Here is a 24,938-nt window from a genome sequence, read left to right on the forward strand (position 1 = left end):
TCCCACTTTATAGTTGAGGAAACAAAGTCATATAGAACTTACCAAATATCACATGGCTAGTGACAGAAACGGGATGTGACTTCACACATGTGGACCTTGTAACCATTAATGCTTAACATTTTGCTGTGCAAAATACTATGAAAACTCCTTAGTATGGCCTTTGACCTCAGCTCCAACTGAACTCTTGGCGATATCTACTACTCCAAAGTCATCCCACAATTTATCCACCTTTCTTGCAACTACACGCCCATACACCCATCCATCACTCAGTCAGTCCCCCAGCCAACCAACTTCCTTCCCTCCCTCTCTCCCTTCCTTTATATCTCTCTTTCCTTCCTCCGTCCCTTCCTTCCTTCCCTCCTTCCTTTCTCCTTTCCTTCCTGCCTTCCCTCTCTCCCTGCCTCATTTCCTCCCTCTCTCCCTCCCTCCCTTCTCTCTCTCTTTCTCTCTCCCTCTTTCTTTCTTTCATTCAATTGCTGTTTGCCCCACACTCCAATTTCATAGAAATTTTCTCATGTATTGGGATATTTCTCACATTTGTCCTATTACTTAAGATATGCCACCCCTTAAAATATCTTTGGCAGCATTTCTTCTGGCTAATGCACACCTCATTGTCAAAACTTGGCTCAGGCATCACTTTCTCCAGACAGCCTCCACTCCACTCCCCCAGGTTGAGCTCAAAGTCCATTCTCTAGGCTCCTATGGCCCCTGTGTAGTGCTGTATTATTGTACTAACCCTCTTCATATTACGGCTTTAAGTCCATATGGCTGTTGTTCTCTCTACATTGTGGGCACTTTGAGAGAAGGGCCCATGACTGATTTTCTCAGTGCCCTTATCACCTGTCACAGAACATGGCCTAAAGTGCCTCATTTAATGTTTTCTGAATGAGTCATTGCTGCCCTTTCTCACCAATGAGTATGAATGCTCTGCGAATCTGCTTATCCAAATAATTTAAGACCTTTGACAGCCACATCTTTCAGGAAGCCCTCTCTGATGCACTCAGCCGGAGGGGAAACCTTCCACATCTGAATTCCTGGAAGGCTCCAATCATTTATGATTCTTGCCTTCTAGTTGTCATCTTCAAATCCTCACCTCCAAGTGAGCTTGCCTGTGACAGTACAGCCCTTCATATTGTGAGGGAGGGAGGTCTTACCTGAGCAAGGTCAGTCTGCAACCAGAGTACAGTGAGCCAACACTGGTGCTCTTGAACAAAGGATCAAGCTGGGGAAGAGGGAGAGGGAGGTGAGCTGAGGGGACTGGGTGGCACAAGGGTAAGGCAGGCCAGCATAGGCACTGACAGACTCTTACCAGGTGATTCAGGTCCTTCTCGGTGGAATTGAACTTTGCAGAGCCTGGGTGCCCCATGTCTGATGTATAGAACAGGTTGATGATGGTGAAATTGAGGGTAAACAGCACCAAGGCTGGACCAACATCTGCTGCTGGAGGGAGAGAGAGAGGAGACCCATCACAGTGTTAGGCCTGATCTGAATATTGGGGAAAGGGACTAATGCCATCTCTTGGTCCATAGTCTCCAGTAAGTGAGGCCTGGGATATCCGACTGAGGATATCCCTCCCTCCTCAGCTGCTTGTGGGAGGACAAGGGACCTCATTTTTAGATGTGTGATGTCAGCTTAAAAGGGAACCTCAACCGTCTCACCCAAGAGTGTCCAAAGGCTGACAAGTCACGGAAATTTTGGTGGGAAGAGAGGGACCAAGACCTTTTGGGCTCAGGTCGTGGACCACAAATACTTGAGCAATCAAGAAATCCAAAGGGTAGTAATTTCCATGGGGGAAATGGTCATAGAGATTAGTTCTGTGTGAGACATGAGGAAATGCTACTTTATAGGAGGTTTTCTGAGTAAGAGCATGCTGAGCTGAGATTTGGAGGACAAGGAGGAAGCAGGCACAGCTGGGTTTCAAGAACAGTAAGTACAAAGGCCCTGAGCATGGAGAGATGTTTGAGCCCTGAAGGAACAGAGATGAGGCTGGTGTGGCCAGAGATTAGGGAGCAAGGTAGACAGTGTGACAGACTGAGGCTGGGTTGGCATCAGGGTCCAGACCATGTAGGAATTCATCAGCCACTGAATGGCAGTTGATGGGACTCACAGATTAGATTCCTACCTGTAGAGCTGGGGGTGGATGTCAAAGATGCTGGAGGCCCTGGAGAGAATGTGGAGGTCACCAGAGCTGAAAGAAAATTCAACATGTATAAAAATTGTTGAACCCTATCATGAAACAATGAGATGGCAGAGCCGTTCATGGGAACTTGCATCTCTAGCTTGGCTTAGCCCGAGACTTTGGGCATCTGGGACTGCGAACCTGGGGCATATGGGATACTTCCTCCCAGGGGGGGGCAAGCTTAGGGAACAAGGGCCCCAGGGGTGAAGAGACATTCACCCTCATTACTTACTGCTAGTGGTGGGAATCCAGTATCGATGGTTATAACCTGCAGAGAGAGGCAGAGAGGAAGAGTAAGATGATAGGAGAAGGTTGAGAAAAGAGTGATGAGGTAGGACTAGAAGCACAACTGCATAGACCTTCCTGAGTGTTTCTCTGAGATTCATCAATAAATAATGATGGCTACTCCATATGAGTTAACTGCCTCATTCTCTGATGCTCACAGTATTTCATCCTCATTACCATTAACCACAAAGACAATAATGATCATAGCACTCTCAATCACGTGGGGTTTACTAGGTGCTTGGAATGGTATCAACCTCATCAAATGAATAATAGGACAACAATTTTACGTGAGTCTTTCCAGCCTTATTTTTGTTTTATTTTTCTTCCATTGACTATAATTTTGTCCTTGCTCTCTGAGTTTCTCCCCACACCCAACTCTCCAAAGACAGCTTGATCTGTGACAGTGTAGTTCTTGGACTTCTGTAATGTTGAATTGGATGAGAGAGAGAGAGAGAAAGAGAGAGAGAGAGGGAGAGGGAGGGAATGATTTACGGAGAGGGGAAAGACTCAGAGGTCAGCCAGAGATTATAAAGTTGGAGAATAAGAGAAAATGGGGAAAGGAGTATTTGAATAAATATGGTTCTGGATCATGGACTGGATCGTCTTTGATGCTATGTAAGTAATGCTAATAAAACTTAGACTTGCTTTATATTTGATGGTCTGACTGGGTTTCTTGAAATGAAAGTCTTATCTGAGGCTGGACCAAGTAGAACTCTGTGATCTATTGAGTTATTTGGGTTTTGTCTCATCTGACTCTCACACTAGTCTCAGGTGATTTTTTAAAAAATTCCATTCTGAAAATGGACACTAAACCATAGAGAGGATGCAAGGCTTGTTCAGGGCCACATAGGATAAAAAGGCAAGACTAGGGCTTAATTAAAGAAGACCTGTAATTCACCAAAACCCACAGTGGTAACTACTGCTTTAAAGTAATTGCCAAGGACTGTTGAAATACAGAACAAGTTTTAATCCAGGTAGAAAGAAAATGTCCAATGTGATATAGTGGAGATAATTAACTGAGCTTTAGTTGAAATTGTACATTATAGGTCCCTTGATATGACTTCCCATCCTGAGATTTGAGGCTCGCTCTAGCTGGGTTAGTCTGCAGTATAGCCTAGCAGTTAGAGGGCCTAGATTTTAGAGTCAATTGAGGGTTCGAGTCACAACTCTACCACATGTATTAGCTGCCTAATCTTGGGGAAATGGATTTTCCTCCCTAAGCCTTGTTTGCTCCTCTGGAAAATATACATAATACCTCAGAGTGTTGGGCAGGGTTAGTCAGGCATAATATACATAATGTTCTGGACTATAGGAATCCCTCAAAAAATATTAGTCTTCAGTATAGGTATTACTGTGGGTGCTGTTGCTAAGAGCATTGTTGCAAAGGAATTTATTGCTAAAAAAAATTACTAACAGCTTTGTTTGTTTCTCAGGTGGGATGTGGTTCCAGCTGGCCCTTGGAGAATGGGTACAGGACCACATGCTGCCATAAAGAAGATAAAGAAATGGAACAGTCACTGCATTGGGAACCCATTGCCTCTTGTGGGAGAGTTAACCCCAATGGCCATCATGGGCATGCATTACCCTCTTCCTTCTCTCACGTCTGCATGCTTTACTGGGGATTCTGTGAATGGCCATTGAAATGAAGAAGACTATGGGGGAAACCTTCATTTCCAGAACTTGAAAGGTGCTTTTTAGATGTTACGAAGAGAGAGAACTGATCCCCCATGGAAATTTTAGGTTGGTCTAGAGCTATGAACATGAGTGAAGAGGAGTTGTACTGCAAGAAGACCCCATCTGGGAAACAGGAGGAGACCCAAGCTGCAGAATAATTACTCACCATTGACATAGAGACTGTTCCTGTCCAAGGTATAGGGGCCCAGCTGAGTGACACCATGAGTCTGCTCGCTTAGATCCCAGTACAGCCGTTCTCTGTCCAGCCTGAAGCCTGTGGGATCTGAGCGGTAAGTGCAAACCATGTCCATTTTGGTGCTTGTTTCATCCTTTTCAGCCCTGAGGAAGGAGAGACATGAGAATAGGGACATGCAGAGACATCAGAAAGTTGGATACTCTTGACAACTCCTTCCTCTATTGTAGCCCTTGGTTTCGATGTCAGAGCTGTTCCCTGGGTCTCATCTGCTTTGTTGAACACATCTTTTCTGTCTCATGTGGGTATTCAGACCCCTCATCTTCATAAATGCAGTGTTCACCAGGGCTATTCCTTAGCTAGCTTTCTTTTGCTGCTCCCCATTCTTTTTATTAATTGTTTCAAGCTCATTCTTCCCACTACCAGCCCATAGAATGCTCCTTGTCCACTCATGAAAGTAAATATACATGGTGTCCACTCCAGTAACAGGTGAGTCCTGCTTGGGCCATGGGGTTGGGCATATGGAGCTCCCAGTGAAGAAAATCCTGAGAATCCTGGGGCCAGGAAGCATGTGGAAGGGAAAAAACAGGAAGGTTGGAGACCTTGGGGAAGGTGAGTGAATCACTTCCACAACTGGCTGTGATGCTGTCAACAACCATCATGGGGCCTGAAACAGGGACTTTATTTCAAGTTGGTGGATCTCAAGGCTGAGGTCAACAATTTGGGAACACATTATGGGCAGGCAACCAAGTTTGGGGAAAAACAGAGAAAATGAGTTAAGAAGTAACAAGGGGACAGTGTGGTTCAAAAATATCTTCACCCTGAATTTGAGCTGATCCTACAGTGATTCACCCAAAGTGAGGGCTTTACAGGTACGGAGAAAGATCCCCTTCTTCTCTTGCCTGGGAATTCTGCTTGCTATTATCCATGCTATTCAAAGAATTCCCATTTTACGCCCATATAGTGTAGGGCAGAGGTTCTCAAAGTGTGGTCCAGGGACCCTGTTCACAAAACTTTTACAGGGCATCCACCAAGTAAAATATATTTTCAAAATAATACTAAAACATTATTTTCACTTTCATTCTCTCAGGAATATACAGTGAAATTTTTTCCAGAGGCCACGAGGTGGAATATTGTAAAATACTGAATGCAAAAGTAGATATCCTGTTGTCTTCTACTAAGCCAGACATTAAAAAGATCTGCAAAAATATAAACAATGGCCTTCTTCTCATTATGCTTTTTGGGGGGGGGGTAATATAGCTATTGCTCATAAAAATATGTTCTTTCTGTTAACATGTAATGGGTTTGTTATTTTTAATCATTAATGAATAAATATTTATAAAATTTCTCAGTTTTAATTTCTAATACAGTAAATTTGGACAGATATAACCTCCAAGTCCAAAGGCTCTTTGGAGTTCTGAGTACTTTTCTAAGAATGTAAATGTTGTTGAGCACAGAAAGCTTGATTTCTGCTACTATTTCAGCTAAAAGCAGGGACTCTGGAGCCAGAACACCTCGGTTCAAATACTGGCTCCTCTCAAGCAAGCAGCTTGACTACTCTGAACCTCAGTGTTCTCATCTGCCAGGTGGGATAATAATCGTGTTGTTCTGAGGCTGAAATGAATGAAAACATGTAAACCACTTAGATTATCGGGCAGCATGTAGTGTGGGCAATATTATTATTACTGATTCCCCCAGCTTCCCCATCTTATGGAGTGATAAGGGCCGGTGTGGTGGTGCATCTCCTTTGAGGACAATTTTTATCTACAGTACTCCAAAAATCTCTCCTCCTGGAACCATGTGGGTAGAGGAGCCCCCTCTCTGGCAGGACAACTTGAGTTGGCTGGATGGAAGACCCCAAATAGAGGCTGCAGGGTCCATGAAGTGTAAGGAAAGGGTCCTGAGCTCCCTGACCTCAGAGGACACTGGATGGACAGAGGCAGAGAGGAGAAGACAGGCCATTTCTGCAGAGTTAAGGTCCATTTGAGTTTTTAAATTGCAATATATACTGCCTGTACTGAATATTTGGTTTGCTTTTCTCTTTGGTTCAGTAAGACTTCTTTGGGAAAGGAAGTCCCTACCTATTTTTAGGGAATAAAGGGCAGAGCTGCAGTGTGTAGAGTCTGTCCTCAATAGGGTAGAGATGAGCTGGAGCAGGGAGAGTGTCAGGGACTCTGGGGACACAGTTGTTAAAGATGCTACACCAGCTGGTAATACAAGATCCCATTATTTGAGCACTCACAATGTACCAGGCATTGTGATGAACGGTTAACAACCCCAAGAGTAAAGTGCGGTTGTTATCATCATTTTATAAATAATATGATTGAAGAACACAGTGGTTATGTGACTCGCCCAAGGTCACACAGCTAGCAAATGGGATAACTGGGGTTCAAACATAGGCACTTTGGATCCACTTATATACCGTCTCTCAGCAAAGGCCCAAGTAGCCGTGGTTGACCAGGGTGTGGGGGATCAAGAAAGAAGAGAACTGGGGTTTCTGCAGATGCTTTGGAGGAGGTCTCACCTGAGCAGAGCCAGTCTGCAGCCAGTGTAGAGGAAACCAATGCTGCTGTTCTTGAACAAGGGCTCGAGCTGGAAGAGAATGAAAAGGAGATGAGCAGGAGGGACCAAGACAGTAGGGTGTGGTGGGATTGGGGAGAGATGGGCATTGGTGGGGGACTCTCTCACCAGGTGCTGCAGGTGTCTCTCAGTGGCATTGAATATCTCAGAGCCCGAGTTTCCCATGTCCTCTGTGTAGTGCAGGTTGGTGATGGTGAAGTTGACGGTAAAAGGCATCAAGAAAGGAACTGCAGCTGCAGGGTGTGGGGAAGAGTAAAATGAAGCCAGTCTTGAGTCAGGCCTTGGGTCAGGGGGGTAATAAGGCTCTGAGGACACACTATAACTCCAGTGCTGAGTTGGGGTCTGGCCTAGGCTGTCCTACTTGAGACACTTTGTGGAGTAGTCACTGTCCAAGACCCTCCCACATAGGTTGACCAACCATCCCAGTTTGCCCAAGACTATGTGGGTTTCTGGTATGCAGATTTTCAGTTTTAAAAGTGTGGCAGTCCTGGGCAAAGTGGGATGAGTTGATCACCCTACTTCCACATCCCTTTGGCTCATAAGGGTAACATTTCAGCTCATGCCAGCACCTGAATCTCTTTGTCATGGAGGAATTAACAGGCCCAGGGAGCATGCTGGGCAATGACTGATGGGAGTTGGTGTATAAATACTCTAGCTCCCTCATCTCCCAGAAGGAATGACTCCAAGGTGCACATTCTATGCATTCTCCTAGGACTTCCCTCCAGCCTCCAGAACTGTGAGACAATAAATTTCTGTTGCTTCAGCCACTCAGTCTGTGATACTTTGTTATGGCAGTCCTAAGAAACTAATTCACCAAACAACCCAACAATGCCTTTTCTAGGTATTCCAAAAGAATTGGAAACAGGGACTCAAACAGACTTGTGCACCCATGTTCATAGCAGCATTATTCACAGTAGTAAAAAGGTGGAAACGGCCCAAGTGTCCATAAATAGATGAATGGACAGATAAAATGTGGTATGTCCATAAGATGGAATATTATTTATCCATAAACAAGAATGAAGTTTTGATATATACCACCATATGGATGAACCTTGAAGACATTATGCTAAATGAAATAAGCCAGACACAAAAGGACAAATATATTATATGATTCCACTTACGTGAGATATCTATAATAGGTGCATTCATGGAGATAGTAAACAGATTACTAGGGGCTGAATGGGGAGGTGAAAGGGGAGTCATTGTCTAATGGGTACACAGATCCTGTTACCCATTAGATAAAAAAATGTTTTGGAAATGGTGATGGTTGCACAAAGTGTGACTGTAATTAATGCTGCTGAATTGTACATTTAAAATGGCAAATATTATTATCTAAATATATACACAACCACAATTAAAAAAAAGTTATTCTTACTTGTTCCTGAAGTCACACTCACAGGGGCCAAGGTGGACGTCCCAGTTGTGGTCACAGGGACAAAGGGGCTTCCAGCCAGTGTATTGAAGGTGGTTGCGGTCTTGGCCACTGTGGGGCCTGAACCTGTGGAAGCTAAGTTAGTGGTCTCAACAGTTGTACTTTTAAGGATAGTAGTAGAACCTGATCCCTCTCCATGACTGGTCTTAGGTGGTGTTGGGGTCTGTGATGCTATCAAGGTCACAGTGTCCCCTGTCACAGTCTCGGTAAATTCTTCGAGTCCCACTGAGGTTGCAGGTGGTGAGGTGTCTGTGCTCCATGAAGTTACAGTGTGAGGCTCACCAGCTGTTGCAGGGGTACTGGCAGGCCTGAGAACAGCAGGGGAAACAGTCAGAGTTGGGATACTTGTACTGGCCTCTGCTGCAGGAATGGTGACCAATAAGTCTGTGGTCTCTGGTAAATCAGGGGAGAGAGCTGAAGTTGAAATAGTTGTGCTGATGTCTGTCCCAGGATGGGTGGAGAGTGAGGCTGTTTCCGTAGGAACAGCAAGTGAGACAGTTGGACCTAGGTCAATTATGCTGGTCTCGGTCACAGGTGTGGTGAAGGATGTTGTTTCTGGTGGACTGAGGGAAACAGTCTGAGTGGGAAGAGCTACACTAATCTCCAACCCAGGTTGGATGGATGGTGAGGGGGTGGTCTCTGGTGAATGAGGAAGAACAGTTGAAGCAGGAATATTTGTGCTTGTCTCTACACTGGGGTGGGTGACCAAGAAGGCTGTGGTCACTTGTTCACCAGGAGGAAGAGTCAGAGTTGGAATAGCCATACTGGCATCTGCCTCAGAACTAGTGACCTGTGAGATCACCATATCTGATACACTGGGGGAGATGGTGGGAGTTGCAACAGCTGAACTGACTTCAGCACCAAGGCTAGCGGCCATTGAGGGTGTCGAGTTTGATTCACTATGAGAAACACTGGGGATTGTTTGTGGAACAGTTGGGCTGGTCTCTGCAGCATAGGTGACCAATGAGACTGTTGTTTCTGGCTCCCCAGGGGACACAGTCAGAGTTGTCACAGCTGAACTGACTTCTGTCCCAGAATGGGTGACCCAAGAGGCTGTGGTCTTTAGTTCATGTGAGTAATCAGTCAGAGTTGGAAAAGTTGTACTGGTCTCTGCCCCAGAACTAGTGGCCTGTGAGGTCACCACCCCTAGTACACCAAGTGAGACAGTTGTAGCTGGAACAGCTGAACTGGATTCTGCCTCAGAACTTGTGGCAGCTGAGGGCATGGTGTCTGATTCACTATGGGAAACATTGGGAGTTGTTTTGGGAACAGTTGGGCTGGTCTTTTCAGGATGAGTGACCAATGAGACTGTTGTATCTGGCTCCCCAGAAGAAACAGTCAGAGTTGGAACAGCTGAACTGGCTTCTGTCTCAGAAGGAGTCACCCATGAGGCTGTGGTCTCTAGTTCATGTAGGAAATCAGTCATAGTTGTAAAAGCTATACTGGTCTCTGCTCCAGAACTGGTGACCAGTGAGGTCATCATATCTGGTAAACCAGAAGAAACAGTTGTAGTTGGAATAGGTGAACTTGCTTCTGCTCCAGGACTGATGGCCATTGAGGGTGTGGTATCTGATTCACCATAGGAAAAATTTGGAGTTGTTCTGGAAACAGGTATGCTGGTCTCTGTGGAATGAGTGACCCATGAAGCTATTGTATCTGTCTCACCAGAGGAAACAGTCAGAGTTGGAACAGCTGAACTGGCTTCTGTCCCAGAATGGGTGACCCATGAGGCTGTTGTCTCTGGTTTATGTGGGGAATCAGTCAGAGGTGAAAAAGTTGTACTGGTCTCTGCCCCATGACTGGTGACCAGTGATATTTCCCCCCCTGATACTCCAGGGGAAACAGACAAAGTTGGAATGGTTGAACTTGTCTGTGACACAGGATGGGTAACCGATGAGGCTGTTGCATCTGGCTCACCAGTGGAAACAGTCAGCATTGTAACAGCTTTCCCGACTTTTGTCCCAGAATGGGTGACCCACGAGGCTGTGGTCTCTGGTTCGTGTGAGGAATCAGTCAGAGTTGGAAAAGTTGTACTGGCCTCTGCCCCAGAACTGGTGACCAGCGAGGTCACCATCCCTGAGACAGTCGGAGTTGGGATGGCTGAACTGGTCTGTGCTCCAGAATGGGTAACCCATGATACTGTGTTTTCTGATTCATCAGGAGAAAGAGTCAGAGGTGGAATAACTATACTGGCATCTGTTCCAGAACTAGTGGCTTTTGAGGTCACCATATCTGATACATCAGGGGGGAGAGTTGGAGTTGCAATGGCTGAATTGGCTGCCATCCCAAGGCTAGTGGCCATCGAGGGTGTGCTGTCTGATTCACTATGGGAAACATTGGGGATTGTCCTGGGAACAATTGGGCTGGACTCTTCAGGATGGGTGACCAAGGAGATTGTTGTATCTGGTTCTTTCAGGGACTCAATCAGAGTTGAAAAAGTTGTACTGGTGTCTGTCACAGAACTAGTGACCATTAAGGTTACTGAAGCTGGTACATCAGGTGAGACTGTCATCGTCGGAATGGCTGAACTGGCTTCCACTCCCAGGCTGGTGGCTGTTGAAGATGTAGTGTCTAATTCGGTACGGGGAAAACTCCAAGTTGTTCTGGAAACAGGTGTCCTTGTCTCTGAGGAATGCTCCCATGAGGCTGTTGTATCTGGCTCACCAGGGGAGGCAGCCAAAGTTGGAACAATGGAACTGGCTTCTGTCCCAGGATGGGTGACCCACGAGGCTGCTGTGTCTAGTTTGTGTGGAGAATCAGTCACAGTTGAAAAGGTTCTATTAGTCTCTTCCTGAGGACTGGTGACTACTGAGATTTCTACCCTTGATTCACCAGGGGAGAGCGCCAGCGTTGGAATGTCTGAACTGGTCTGTGCTCCAGGATGGGTAACCCATGAGACTACTGTATCTAGCTCACCAGGAGAAACAGTTAGAGTTTGATCAGTTGGGCTGGTCTCTGCCCCAGAGCTGGTATCCAGTGAAGTCACCATCCCTGGCACACTAGAGAAGACAGCTGGAGCTGGAATGGATGAGCTGTTCTGTGCTTCAGGATGGGTGACCCATGAGGCTTCGGTCTCTTGTTGATCTTGGGAATCAGTCAGAGTTGGAATAACCATACTCGTCTCTGCCTCAGGACTAGTAACCAGTGAGGTCACCATCCCCGGTACATCAGGGGAGACAGTCGGAGTTGCAACAGTTGAACTCACTTTTTCCCCAGAACTGGTAGCTGCTGAGGGTGTGCTGTCTGAGTCACTATGGAAAACATTCAGAGTTGTGCTGGAAACAGTTGAGCTGGTCTCTGCAGGATAGATGGCCCATGAGGTTGTGGCCTCTGGCTCAGCAAGGGAAACAATCAGAGTTGGAACAGCTGAACTCATTTCTTTCCCAGAACTAGGGGCCAGTGAGGACATGGTCTCTGATCCTTTATTGAAAATAGGTGGCATTGTCCTGGGAGCTGCTGTGCTGGTCTCTGCTCTAGGTCTGGTGACCAACAAGGTTGTCATCTCAGGAACATCAGGGGTAACATCTGGGGTTGTGATGGTCACTCCAGTTGTGCTTGTGCTGGCCATTTTACTGGAAGTCATGAGACAAGTCAGCATTCTTGAAGTGGGAGTAGAGACTCTGGCGGTCAAAGGCGCTGTAGCAGTTGTCTCTGCCCTCTCCGTCCCTCCTGTTGGTAGTCCTGTGAATTGTGGGATGGACACACAATTTAGACAAAATTATTACCACTTACTGGACTGGTAGTAGTTTATTTTTTCTCCACATGAGGAAAGAGAGAGAAATGTCTCCGCCCAGGATGTGCCTGCGATGCTTCTGGAATGGGAAAAGGAATTGTGATTGCCATTCCCCTGCCCTACCTGCCTCATCTTAGGCTGTAACTCCCCCATGAATTCTTGAGCACTCTCTGGTCCCCTCCAGCCTTTGAGCCTTTGTTCAAGCTGTTTTCTCTGCCTGACATGTCTATTTCTCATCAGACTTCTTATGTTCAGCCCCTTTTCAAATGCCAGCTGAAATTTACCTTTACAAATTCATGTAAGAATTCATATGTCTCTCCTCAATATTTCCTTTTCATACTGTCTGAACCAGTACTGTACCACCCCTCACAGTCTTCTTGGTAATAGCTATTAATGTCTGACTGCTTGGCATACACTACGTTCTCAACAACTATTTTTTGAATGAATGAATGAGTGAATGAATTAATGAATGAATACATGGATGGATGTATACACAGGCAGGTCTCCTCTGACTTAAGAGTGATCATGTATCATTGTGCTTAAGAATGGGGAGGTCTGGAATAAGGTAGTCTTGCACTAAGATTCAGGCTCCACCACTGAATAGATGTTACCAAATCCTGCTCGACATCCATTTTCTTTTATAAAGTAGGGATAGGTACAGTGGCCGTCTCAGTGTGCTGATAACAATGCACCAAGCAAAGTGCCTCGTGGCTCACAATAAGACAGTGCTGCTACTACTGCTGCTGTCTGCTATTGCTACTGTTGTTACCACCACTGCTACTACTACTACTATTACTACTATCACTTCTGCCACCTACCGTTACTGGTGTTACTACTACTCTTACCACCTATCACTGTTGTTATTACTACTGTTACTACCACTACTCTTACCGACTGTTACTGGAGTTATTGCTACTGCTACTACTGCTGCTGTCTGCTATTGCTACTGTTATTACCACCACTGCTACTAACTACTACCACTATTACTACTATCACTGCTGCCACCTACCGTTACTGGTGTTACTACTACTCTTACCACCTATCACTGTTGTTATTACTCCTGTTACTACTGCTACCCTTACCGACTGTTACTGGAGTTATTGCTACCGCTACTACTGCTGCTGCATATTATTACTACTGTTACTATTGCTTCTACTTTTTGTGTTTCTACTACAAAATAAACCTATACTGCATTGAATTTGCCAGGAAATACAAAAGCTGACTGGAATTCAGCCTTGAAGAAGAGTCAAGTGGCATTGGCTGAGACAGAAAGCACTGACCAGGGCTTCAGAAAATGGTTCCCAGGAGGAAGGAAGAAGTACGTGGAGCTTCTCTATAAAGACCACAGAGTCTTCGGGAGCTTGGCATAGGGGGAGGGACAAAATGAAGGAGATTTTGACTCTGATGATAAAGCAGTGTCCCTGTGTTGCTCAGAATATCCTAAAAACCATATTTCTGAGAGCAGATATCCTAAAGAGCTTCATATGTATTTGATGATGATGATGAGCAATGGCAAAGCACTTCACCAGATTTTTCTCTTTGAACACACAGAAAGCTATTAATAACTATTTTCAGTAAGTTAAACTGGGTCAAATTTGTAAAGTTGACATATCTAACCTTGAACTAAACTTACTCAGCATGCTATGAGAAAAGGAAAATTGGTAATATCCACCTAGTAAACATTAGACAAAGATCCAGCTAAGACAGGGAAGCCCATGGCAACTGCACACAATTCTTTCTTTAAATAAACAAACCTTTCGTCTCTCTAACATAGGAAATAGGCCACAAGTGGGATTACTGGGAAGTAAGTGAACTTGAACCTATCTCTAAGACTAGCAGATGATGCGATGCTGGAGGGACACAAACTGGTCCTGTGGTGCCTCCATGTGCTGCTTCATTGTGTATCTTTGTGATGTGCTCTATGATGCCATCAGTCCCTGCAGGTGAGGGCGGGGAAGAAACCTACGGTAACTCATCTCATCCAGGACAGCACTGTCTAAATGGATCCACTTAATTCACTGTACAACTCAATTCATCTCAAGTCCATTTGTATGGACTTAAGCCAGTGCTATATGCCATAAGTGGCCACATTTGTCCATGGATCCATTCATCCACCCATAGATTCATCCATCTATCCCTGTATCTACCCATCTATTCTTCCTTCGTTCCATCTTTCTTTTCATCCTTTCTTCCTACCATGCATCTGTCCTTTTATGTGTCCTTTCTCCTTTCCTTTCACCTTTTCATCACTCTTTTCCTCAATCTTTACTTCTTTGAATCCTCCCTTCCACCCATCCCTCCTTCTTTACATCCTTTCCTCCTTCTATACATCCATCCCTTCTTCCTTCCATATATCCAGCCTTTCTTCTTTCATTTATCCATCTCTCCATTCTTCCTTTCATCCTTCCACCCATCCAACCACACTTCTACCTTCTTACCATCCAACTCATGACTTCCTTACTAAACATCCATGACTCAACTACTGAGCCATGCTTGAAGACATGAGTCAATAGCCATCGATGTGTCTAACTTTGCTGTGAATTGTTAAAACTAGTGTGAGAGAGAATCACGTCATCCTCCTACAGATATTTAGTGAAGCAGCTGCAATAGTTGGAGGGTCTCTTTGGACTAGTGTCCAGAATAAAAGTGGGGATCAAATTTAACTTTTCAGAAGAATAGTATCCCTCCTTCATCTACTGATCTCTTGGAGGTGGCCTTTCTCCTCCTGGGCTTGGGTCCCTCCCATGTCCAAAAGGACTTTGTTCCCTTGATTTTCATTTGCACACCATTTTCTTTCATATTTCCCTTCCCTTTGACACTGTTCTCAATATAGAAACAAGCTCAACTCAAAGGCGGAATCCCTCCCCTGTATCTCTGTATTATTTTAGGTGTTGTTCTAGCCCTCTACAGCTCACTGCTATTCCCTTCATTAGCATCCCTGAGGACCCACACGTTGTCAAAGAATTTCTCAACTCATTTCAATTGGGCTGTCCTGTAGCATTTGACAGAACGGACCATTCCTCCTTCCTAAAACTCTCCCTTCCTATGGATTCTGTGATTCCAGAATCTCTAGCTTTTCCTCCTACCTCTCTGAGCAGTACTGCATAGACTAATGGTTAAGAACATGGATTCCTAGTGGCACGTGGTCTGAGTTCTTATCACTTGCCAGCTTTGTGATCTTGAGCTGCTGTTAACGTCTCTGCATCAGTTTACTCATCTGTGAAATGGGATCATAAGAGTCCCTTCTTCCAAGTGAATTCAAATGAGAATTAAATAACGGGACAGTGCTTGACACAGAATAAGTGCTCTGTAAACATTTGTTATAATTATTATTATCAGCAGCAGCATTATTAGTAATGTTAGAACATCTATCATGGTACCATAATTATTCAGCTGGTTGCTTATTTATCTTTGTCTCCCCAGTACCTCTTCCAGTGCCTGGAACTGAGGATAGATATACAAATGTTTGCTAAAAGAGTTTCTGGTGCAGTAATAAACCCCTAATTAACTCATTTTTTACCTCTCAGGAAAGGAACCATTTCCTATGAGCCCCAAATATTGGGAGTATAGGAGCTGTGGGTCCTTACTTGTCAACTGTGTTGAGTGTGGAAGAACCTGAGAAGAACTTGTCACTATTGCCAAGTCAACACTTTCTGTCATTCTGGTATCCATAACGGGTGATAAAGATGTCCTGACTGACGGAGAAGACGTCTCCAAAGTGCTGGCCATAACCAAGGGTCCTTCAGCAGTACTGCTCTCTGCCTTGGGGTCGGTGTCCGCTGTAGGTGGGGTAGCAGTTGAGGAAGTAATCTCATGGAGCACTGGGCTAGTTGAAGAGTGAGTGGTAGTGAAGGTTGAAGAGGGGGAGGGTGTTGAAGCTGATGAAGGTAGGCTCTCTGCAATGGTGGACATAGTAACATCCCCAAGACCTGATACTGTCCTAAAAAATGAACTGACTGAGAAGGGAGCTGAGCTGGCATGAGGAAGTCCAGGTGTGGTAAAGGAAGCCATAGACTCTGACAGAGAAGGTGTCAATGTGTTGGCCAAAATCGTCTCAGCGGAAGATACCATATCTGTGCTTAGGTGATGAGCACTTTCAGATACAGGAACAGAAGGGGAGGAGGTCACCGAAGTGGACCCTGTAATGGGGAGAGAAGCAGAAAAGTGGGTGACGGTTTTCATGGGGATTTCAGTATACGGGAAAGAAGGAAGGTGGTAAGGGACAGATATTTTCAGAGAAGAGGTGGCATCAGTCTTGGGATTCATTGAAAGATGAGTGGGGAAAGGAGAAGAAAGTGTTTTTCCGGGTGTAGATGAGCTGGAGTCCAGGGCTGTGCTTGGTTCCTTCTGTCCACGAGTCAAATGAGAAAGAAGTTTTCTCTCAAAAGCTGTAGTCTCAGAGAAGGAAGGAGGTGATGAGGAAATGAATGTCTCTTTCATGAATGGGGCAGTGAATGCTGAATATGTGAGGGTGGACGGCTCAGAGAGGATTGTGAAAGAAGAGGGGAGATCATATCCAGAACTCTTGGTCAGAGCAGTGTTAACTGCTGTGAAAGTGGAAGGAAGGATTTCCGCTGTATCTGAAGAGGGTTCCGAAGTGGGCACCTTGGCAGATGTGGTGGAGGCAGGAAACGAAGAGGAACTTGCTATAGTTGCCAAGCTTGTTTGGAAAAAGTGGGAGGGCACTGAGGAAAATGGAAAGCTGCTTTCTCCTGGAGAGGGATGGAACGTGCGTGACACAGGGGCAGAACCAGAACTGAAAAGAGAGGTCTTCTCTGAGTGTGAAAAACGGTGAGTAAAAAAGGAGTGAGACTGTGACAAGGAGGAGATAGTTGGTGGGTCCGAGGGCCGGGCGCCTTGGGAGGTGGCCTCAGGGGGACCTGTTGGGCTGGGGACGGTCGTGTCCGCAGCTCCTGGAGTGCTGGGGGCGGGAGGGGGCCAGGCGGTGCCGCCCGCGCGGAGCTCTGCCGACGTCGTGGACCGAGCGAGGTCCGGGCTGGAGGGCCTGCTGGAGGACACGGCCGCGGTCCCGGGGTCCCCCGTCGGAGTAGCCGTGGGCGCCTGGGAAAGAGCCGAGGTGGTCCGGGCGGCCGAGCCGGGCTGCTGGGGGAAGGTGCTGGCGTCCGAGAGCCCGGGGCCCCGGGCGGACCCCGACTCTGCCTCCATCTGTGTCGTTTCGGCCGAGCCAGGCCTTGACGGGGCCACGGTGGTGGCCGTCCCGGCGGCAGAGGTGGCCGGGGCCGAGGTGCCTTTCCAGGGCTGCGAGGCCGCCGAGGCCGCCGGGCCAGAGGACTGGGACGCCGGGCCGGGCCTGGCGGTGCCCACGTGGGTCGCGGCCGCCTTTTCGGGAGGGCGGACTGCCTCGGGACGTGCGGAGGCCTCCGAAGTGGCGGGCGTCGCAACCGCGCTGCCCGTCAGACTGGGAGGCGAGCCTGTGCCAGGTTCCAAGCTGGCGCCGCCCATGTCGGCGGTCCTCGCCAGAGCGCGGGGGCCAGTGGCTGCCGGGTCCGAGGGCCGGGCGCCTTGGGAGGTGGCCTCAGGGGGACCTGTTGGGCTGGGGACGGTCGTGTCCGCAGCTCCTGGAGTGCTGGGGGCGGGAGGGGGCCAGGCGGTGCCGCCCGCGCGGAGCTCTGCCGACGTCGTGGACCGAGCGAGGTCCGGGCTGGAGGGCCTGCTGGAGGACACGGCCGCGGTCCCGGGGTCCCCCGTCGGAGTAGCCGTGGGCGCCTGGGAAAGAGCCGAGGTGGTCCGGGCGGCCGAGCCGGGCTGCTGGGGGAAGGTGCTGGCGTCCGTGAGCCCGGGGCCCCGGGCGGACCCCGACTCTGCCTCCATCTGTGTCGTTTCGGCCGAGCCAGGCCTTGACGGGGCCACGGTGGTGGCCGTCCCGGCGGCAGAGGTGGCCGGGGCCGAGGTGCCTTTCCAGGGCTGCGAGGCCGCCGAGGCCGCCGGGCCAGAGGACTGGGACGCCGGGCCGGGCCTGGCGGTGCCCACGTGGGTCGCGGCCGCCTTTTCGGGAGGGCGGACTGCCTCGGGACGTGCGGAGGCCTCCGAAGTGGCGGGCGTCGCAACCGCGCTGCCCGTCAGACTGGGAGGCGAGCCTGTACCAGGTTCCAAGCTGGCGCCGCCCATGTCGGCGGTCCTCGCCAGAGCGCGGGGGGCAGTGGCTGCCGGGTCCGAGGGCCGGGCGCCTTGGGAGGTGGCCTCAGGGGGACCTGTTGGGCTGGGGACGGTCGTGTCCGCAGCTCCTGGAGTGCTGGGGGCGGGAGGGGGCCAGGCGGTGCCGCCCGCGCGGAGCTCTGCCGACGTCGTGGACCGAGCGAGGTCCGGGCTGGAGGGCCTGCTGGAGGACACGGCCGCGGTCCCGGGGTCCCCCGTCGGAGTAGCCGTGGGCGCCTGGGAAAGAGCCGAGGTGGTCCGGGCGGCCGAGCCGGGCTGCTGGGGGAAGGTGCTGGCGTCCGTGAGCCCGGGGCCCCGGGCGGACCCCGACTCTGCCTCCATCTGTGTCGTTTCGGCCGAGCCAGGCCTTGACGGGGCCACGGTGGTGGCCGTCCCGGCGGCAGAGGTGGCCGGGGCCGAGGTGCCTTTCCAGGGCTGCGAGGCCGCCGAGGCCGCCGGGCCAGAGGACTGGGACGCCGGGCCGGGCCTGGCGGTGCCCACGTGGGTCGCGGCCGCCTTTTCGGGAGGGCGGACTGCCTCGGGACGTGCGGAGGCCTCCGAAGTGGCGGGCGTCGCAACCGCGCTGCCCGTCAGACTGGGAGGCGAGCCTGTGCCAGGTTCCAAGCTGGCGCCGCCCATGTCGGCGGTCCTCGCCAGAGCGCGGGGGGCAGTGGCTGCCGGGTCCGAGGGCCGGGCGCCTTGGGAGGTGGCCTCAGGGGGACCTGTTGGGCTGGGGACGGTCGTGTCCGCAGCTCCTGGAGTGCTGGGGGCGGGAGGGGGCCAGGCGGTGCCGCCCGCGCGGAGCTCTGCCGACGTCGTGGACCGAGCGAGGTCCGGGCTGGAGGGCCTGCTGGAGGACACGGCCGCGGTCCCGGGGTCCCCCGTCGGAGTAGCCGTGGGCGCCTGGGAAAGAGCCGAGGTGGTCCGGGCGGCCGAGCCGGGCTGCTGGGGGAAGGTGCTGGCGTCCGTGAGCCCGGGGCCCCGGGCGGACCCCGACTCTGCCTCCATCTGTGTCGTTTCGGCCGAGCCAGGCCTTGACGGGGCCACGGTGGTGGCCGTCCCGGCGGCAGAGGTGGCCGGGGCCGAGGTGCCTTTCCAGGGCTGCGAGGCCGCCGAGGCCGCCGGGCCAGAGGACTGGGACGCCGGGCCGGGCCTGGCGGTGCCCACGTGGGTCGCGGCCGCCTTTTCGGGAGGGCGGACTGCCTCGGGACGTGCGGAGGCCTCCGAAGTGGCGGGCGTCGCAACCGCGCTGCCCGTCAGACTGGGAGGCGAGCCTGTGCCAGGTTCCAAGCTGGCGCCGCCCATGTCGGCGGTCCTCGCCAGAGCGCGGGGGCCAGTGGCTGCCGGGTCCGAGGGCCGGGCGCCTTGGGAGGTGGCCTCAGGGGGACCTGTTGGGCTGGGGACGGTCGTGTCCGCAGCTCCTGGAGTGCTGGGGGCGGGAGGGGGCCAGGCGGTGCCGCCCGCGCGGAGCTCTGCCGACGTCGTGGACCGAGCGAGGTCCGGGCTGGAGGGCCTGCTGGAGGACACGGCCGCGGTCCCGGGGTCCCCCGTCGGAGTAGCCGTGGGCGCCTGGGAAAGAGCCGAGGTGGTCCGGGCGGCCGAGCCGGGCTGCTGGGGGAAGGTGCTGGCGTCCGTGAGCCCGGGGCCCCGGGCGGACCCCGACTCTGCCTCCATCTGTGTCGTTTCGGCCGAGCCAGGCCTTGACGGGGCCACGGTGGTGGCCGTCCCGGCGGCAGAGGTGGCCGGGGCCGAGGTGCCTTTCCAGGGCTGCGAGGCCGCCGAGGCCGCCGGGCCAGAGGACTGGGACGCCGGGCCGGGCCTGGCGGTGCCCACGTGGGTCGCGGCCGCCTTTTCGGGAGGGCGGACTGCCTCGGGACGTGCGGAGGCCTCCGAAGTGGCGGGCGTCGCAACCGCGCTGCCCGTCAGACTGGGAGGCGAGCCTGTGCCAGGTTCCAAGCTGGCGCCGCCCATGTCGGCGGTCCTCGCCAGAGCGCGGGGGCCAGTGGCTGCCGGGTCCGAGGGCCGGGCGCCTTGGGAGGTGGCCTCAGGGGGACCTGTTGGGCTGGGGACGGTCGTGTCCGCAGCTCCTGGAGTGCTGGGGGCGGGAGGGGGCCAGGCGGTGTCGCCCGCGCGGAGCTCTGCCGACGTCGTGGACCGAGCGAGGTCCGGGCTGGAGGGCCTGCTGGAGGACACGGCCGCGGTCCCGGGGTCCCCCGTCGGAGTAGCCGTGGGCGCCTGGGAAAGAGCCGAGGTGGTCCGGGCGGCCGAGCCGGGCTGCTGGGGGAAGGTGCTGGCGTCCGTGAGCCCGGGGCCCCGGGCGGACCCCGACTCTGCCTCCATCTGTGTCGTTTCGGCCGAGCCAGGCCTTGACGGGGCCACGGTGGTGGCCGTCCCGGCGGCAGAGGTGGCCGGGGCCGAGGTGCCTTTCCAGGGCTGCGAGGCCGCCGAGGCCGCCGGGCCAGAGGACTGGGACGCCGGGCCGGGCCTGGCGGTGCCCACGTGGGTCGCGGCCGCCTTTTCGGGAGGGCGGACTGCCTCGGGACGTGCGGAGGCCTCCGAAGTGGCGGGCGTCGCAACCGCGCTGCCCGTCAGACTGGGAGGCGAGCCTGTGCCAGGTTCCAAGCTGGCGCCGCCCATGTCGGCGGTCCTCGCCAGAGCGCGGGGGGCAGTGGCTGCCGGGTCCGAGGGCCGGGCGCCTTGGGAGGTGGCCTCAGGGGGACCTGTTGGGCTGGGGACGGTCGTGTCCGCAGCTCCTGGAGTGCTGGGGGCGGGAGGGGGCCAGGCGGTGCCGCCCGCGCGGAGCTCTGCCGACGTCGTGGACCGAGCGAGGTCCGGGCTGGAGGGCCTGCTGGAGGACACGGCCGCGGTCCCGGGGTCCCCCGTCGGAGTAGCCGTGGGCGCCTGGGAAAGAGCCGAGGTGGTCCGGGCGGCCGAGCCGGGCTGCTGGGGGAAGGTGCTGGCGTCCGTGAGCCCGGGGCCCCGGGCGGACCCCGACTCTGCCTCCATCTGTGTCGTTTCGGCCGAGCCAGGCCTTGACGGGGCCACGGTGGTGGCCGTCCCGGCGGCAGAGGTGGCCGGGGCCGAGGTGCCTTTCCAGGGCCGCGAGGCCGCCGAGGCCGCCGGGCCAGAGGACTGGGACGCCGGGCCGGGCCTGGCGGTGCCCACGTGGGTCGCGGCCGCCTTTTCGGGAGGGCGGACTGCCTCGGGACGTGCGGAGGCCTCCGAAGTGGCGGGCGTCGCAACCGCGCTGCCCGTCAGACTGGGAGGCGAGCCTGTGCCAGGTTCCAAGCTGGCGCCGCCCATGTCGGCGGTCCTCGCCAGAGCGCGGGGGCCAGTGGCTGCCGGGTCCGAGGGCCGGGCGCCTTGGGAGGTGGCCTCAGGGGGACCTGTTGGGCTGGGGACGGTCGTGTCCGCAGCTCCTGGAGTGCTGGGGGCGGGAGGGGGCCAGGCGGTGCCGCCCGCGCGGAGCTCTGCCGACGTCGTGGACCGAGCGAGGTCCGGGCTGGAGGGCCTGCTGGAGGACACGGCCGCGGTCCCGGGGTCCCCCGTCGGAGTAGCCGTGGGCGCCTGGGAAAGAGCCGAGGTGGTCCGGGCGGCCGAGCCGGGCTGCTGGGGGAAGGTGCTGGCGTCCGTGAGCCCGGGGCCCCGGGCGGACCCCGACTCTGCCTCCATCTGTGTCGTTTCGGCCGAGCCAGGCCTTGACGGGGCCACGGTGGTGGCCGTCCCGGCGGCAGAGGTGGCCGGGGCCGAGGTGCCTTTCCAGGGCCGCGAGGCCGCCGAGGCCGCCGGGCCAGAGGACTGGGACGCCGGGCCGGGCCTGGCGGTGCCCACGTGGGTCGCGGCCGCCTTTTCGGGAGGGCGGACTGCCTCGGGACGTGCGGAGGCCTCCGAAGTGGCGGGCGTCGCAACCGCGCTGCCCGTCAGACTGGGAGGCGAGCCTGTGCCAGGTTCCAAGCTGGCGCCGCCCATGTCGGCGGTCCTCGCCAGAGCGCGGGGGCCAGTGGCTGCCGGGTCCGAGGGCCGGGCGCCTTGGGAGGTGGCCTCAGGGGGACCTGTTGGGCTGGGGACGGTCGTGTCCGCAGCTCCTGGAGTGCTGGGGGCGGGAGGGGGCCAGGCGGTGCCGCCCGCGCGGAGCTCTGCCGACGTCGTGGACCGAGCGAGGTCCGGGCTGGAGGGCCTGCTGGAGGACACGGCCGCGGTCCCGGGGTCCCCCGTCGGAGTAGCCGTGGGCGCCTGGGAAAGAGCCGAGGTGGTCCGGGCGGCCGAGCCGGGCTGCTGGGGGAAGGTGCTGGCGTCCGTGAGCCCGGGGCCCCGGGCGGACCCCGACTCTGCCTCCATCTGTGTCGTTTCGGCCGAGCCAGGCCTTGACGGGGCCACGGTGGTGGCCGTCCCGGCGGCAGAGGTGGCCGGGGCCGAGGTGCCTTTCCAGGGCTGCGAGGCCGCCGAGGCCGCCGGGCCAGAGGACTGGGACGCCGGGCCGGGCCTGGCGGTGCCCACGTGGGTCGCGGCCGCCTTTTCGGGAGGGCGGACTGCCTCGGGACGTGCGGAGGCCTCCGAAGTGGCGGGCGTCGCAACCGCGCTGCCCGTCAGACTGGGAGGCGAGCCTGTGCCAGGTTCCAAGCTGGCGCCGCCCATGTCGGCGGTCCTCGCCAGAGCGCGGGGGGCAGTGGCTGCCGGGTCCGAGGGCCGGGCGCCTTGGGAGGTGGCCTCAGGGGGACCTGTTGGGCTGGGGACGGTCGTGTCCGCAGCTCCTGGAGTGCTGGGGGCGGGAGGGGGCCAGGCGGTGCCGCCCGCGCGGAGCTCTGCCGACGTCGTGGACCGAGCGAGGTCCGGGCTGGAGGGCCTGCTGGAGGACACGGCCGCGGTCCCGGGGTCCCCCGTCGGAGTAGCCGTGGGCGCCTGGGAAAGAGCCGAGGTGGTCCGGGCGGCCGAGCCGGGCTGCTGGGGGAAGGTGCTGGCGTCCGTGAGCCCGGGGCCCCGGGCGGACCCCGACTCTGCCTCCATCTGTGTCGTTTCGGCCGAGCCAGGCCTTGACGGGGCCACGGTGGTGGCCGTCCCGGCGGCAGAGGTGGCCGGGGCCGAGGTGCCTTTCCAGGGCTGCGAGGCCGCCGAGGCCGCCGGGCCAGAGGACTGGGACGCCGGGCCGGGCCTGGCGGTGCCCACGTGGGTCGCGGCCGCCTTTTCGGGAGGGCGGACTGCCTCGGGACGTGCGGAGGCCTCCGAAGTGGCGGGCGTCGCAACCGCGCTGCCCGTCAGACTGGGAGGCGAGCCTGTGCCAGGTTCCAAGCTGGCGCCGCCCATGTCGGCGGTCCTCGCCAGAGCGCGGGGGCCAGTGGCTGCCGGGTCCGAGGGCCGGGCGCCTTGGGAGGTGGCCTCAGGGGGACCTGTTGGGCTGGGGACGGTCGTGTCCGCAGCTCCTGGAGTGCTGGGGGCGGGAGGGGGCCAGGCGGTGTCGCCCGCGCGGAGCTCTGCCGACGTCGTGGACCGAGCGAGGTCCGGGCTGGAGGGCCTGCTGGAGGACACGGCCGCGGTCCCGGGGTCCCCCGTCGGAGTAGCCGTGGGCGCCTGGGAAAGAGCCGAGGTGGTCCGGGCGGCCGAGCCGGGCTGCTGGGGGAAGGTGCTGGCGTCCGTGAGCCCGGGGCCCCGGGCGGACCCCGACTCTGCCTCCATCTGTGTCGTTTCGGCCGAGCCAGGCCTTGACGGGGCCACGGTGGTGGCCGTCCCGGCGGCAGAGGTGGCCGGGGCCGAGGTGCCTTTCCAGGGCTGCGAGGCCGCCGAGGCCGCCGGGCCAGAGGACTGGGACGCCGGGCCGGGCCTGGCGGTGCCCACGTGGGTCGCGGCCGCCTTTTCGGGAGGGCGGACTGCCTCGGGACGTGCGGAGGCCTCCGAAGTGGCGGGCGTCGCAACCGCGCTGCCCGTCAGACTGGGAGGCGAGCCTGTGCCAGGTTCCAAGCTGGCGCCGCCCATGTCGGCGGTCCTCGCCAGAGCGCGGGGGCCAGTGGCTGCCGGGTCCGAGGGCCGGGCGCCTTGGGAGGTGGCCTCAGGGGGACCTGTTGGGCTGGGGACGGTCGTGTCCGCAGCTCCTGGAGTGCTGGGGGCGGGAGGGGGCCAGGCGGTGCCGCCCGCGCGGAGCTCTGCCGACGTCGTGGACCGAGCGAGGTCCGGGCTGGAGGGCCTGCTGGAGGACACGGCCGCGGTCCCGGGGTCCCCCGTCGGAGTAGCCGTGGGCGCCTGGGAAAGAGCCGAGGTGGTCCGGGCGGCCGAGCCGGGCTGCTGGGGGAAGGTGCTGGCGTCCGTGAGCCCGGGGCCCCGGGCGGACCCCGACTCTGCCTCCATCTGTGTCGTTTCGGCCGAGCCAGGCCTTGACGGGGCCACGGTGGTGGCCGTCCCGGCGGCAGAGGTGGCCGGGGCCGAGGTGCCTTTCCAGGGCCGCGAGGCCGCCGAGGCCGCCGGGCCAGAGGACTGGGACGCCGGGCCGGGCCTGGCGGTGCCCACGTGGGTCGCGGCCGCCTTTTCGGGAGGGCGGACTGCCTCGGGACGTGCGGAGGCCTCCGAAGTGGCGGGCGTCGCAACCGCGCTGCCCGTCAGACTGGGAGGCGAGCCTGTGCCAGGTTCCAAGCTGGCGCCGCCCATGTCGGCGGTCCTCGCCAGAGCGCGGGGGGCAGTGGCTGCCGGGTCCGAGGGCCGGGCGCCTTGGGAGGTGGCC

At 55.4% G+C, this 24,938-nt stretch overlaps 1 protein-coding gene across 1 annotated transcript in view; it reads right to left on the reverse strand.

The window, feature by feature from the left end:
- The window catches only part of LOC106825765 (mucin-16-like), a 75,497-nt gene extending 57,958 nt beyond the window's left edge, over positions 1-17,539 (reverse strand). The window contains exons 1-9 of the mRNA XM_070491477.1: positions 15,664-17,539; positions 8,287-12,024; positions 7,020-7,144; positions 6,856-6,923; positions 4,305-4,477; positions 2,412-2,447; positions 2,123-2,188; positions 1,310-1,440; positions 1,155-1,222 (exon numbers count right to left, since the gene is read on the reverse strand). Coding sequence (XP_070347578.1) covers positions 1,155-1,222; positions 1,310-1,440; positions 2,123-2,188; positions 2,412-2,447; positions 4,305-4,477; positions 6,856-6,923; positions 7,020-7,144; positions 8,287-12,024; positions 15,664-17,539 — 6,281 coding nt within the window. The remainder of the gene's footprint in view (positions 1-1,154; positions 1,223-1,309; positions 1,441-2,122; positions 2,189-2,411; positions 2,448-4,304; positions 4,478-6,855; positions 6,924-7,019; positions 7,145-8,286; positions 12,025-15,663) is intronic.
- Positions 17,540-24,938: the final 7,399 nt, after the last annotated feature.

The sequence above is a fragment of the Equus asinus genome, chromosome 20 (genome assembly GCF_041296235.1).
Source record: "Equus asinus isolate D_3611 breed Donkey chromosome 20, EquAss-T2T_v2, whole genome shotgun sequence".
Classification (NCBI taxonomy): Eukaryota; Metazoa; Chordata; class Mammalia; order Perissodactyla; family Equidae; genus Equus; species Equus asinus.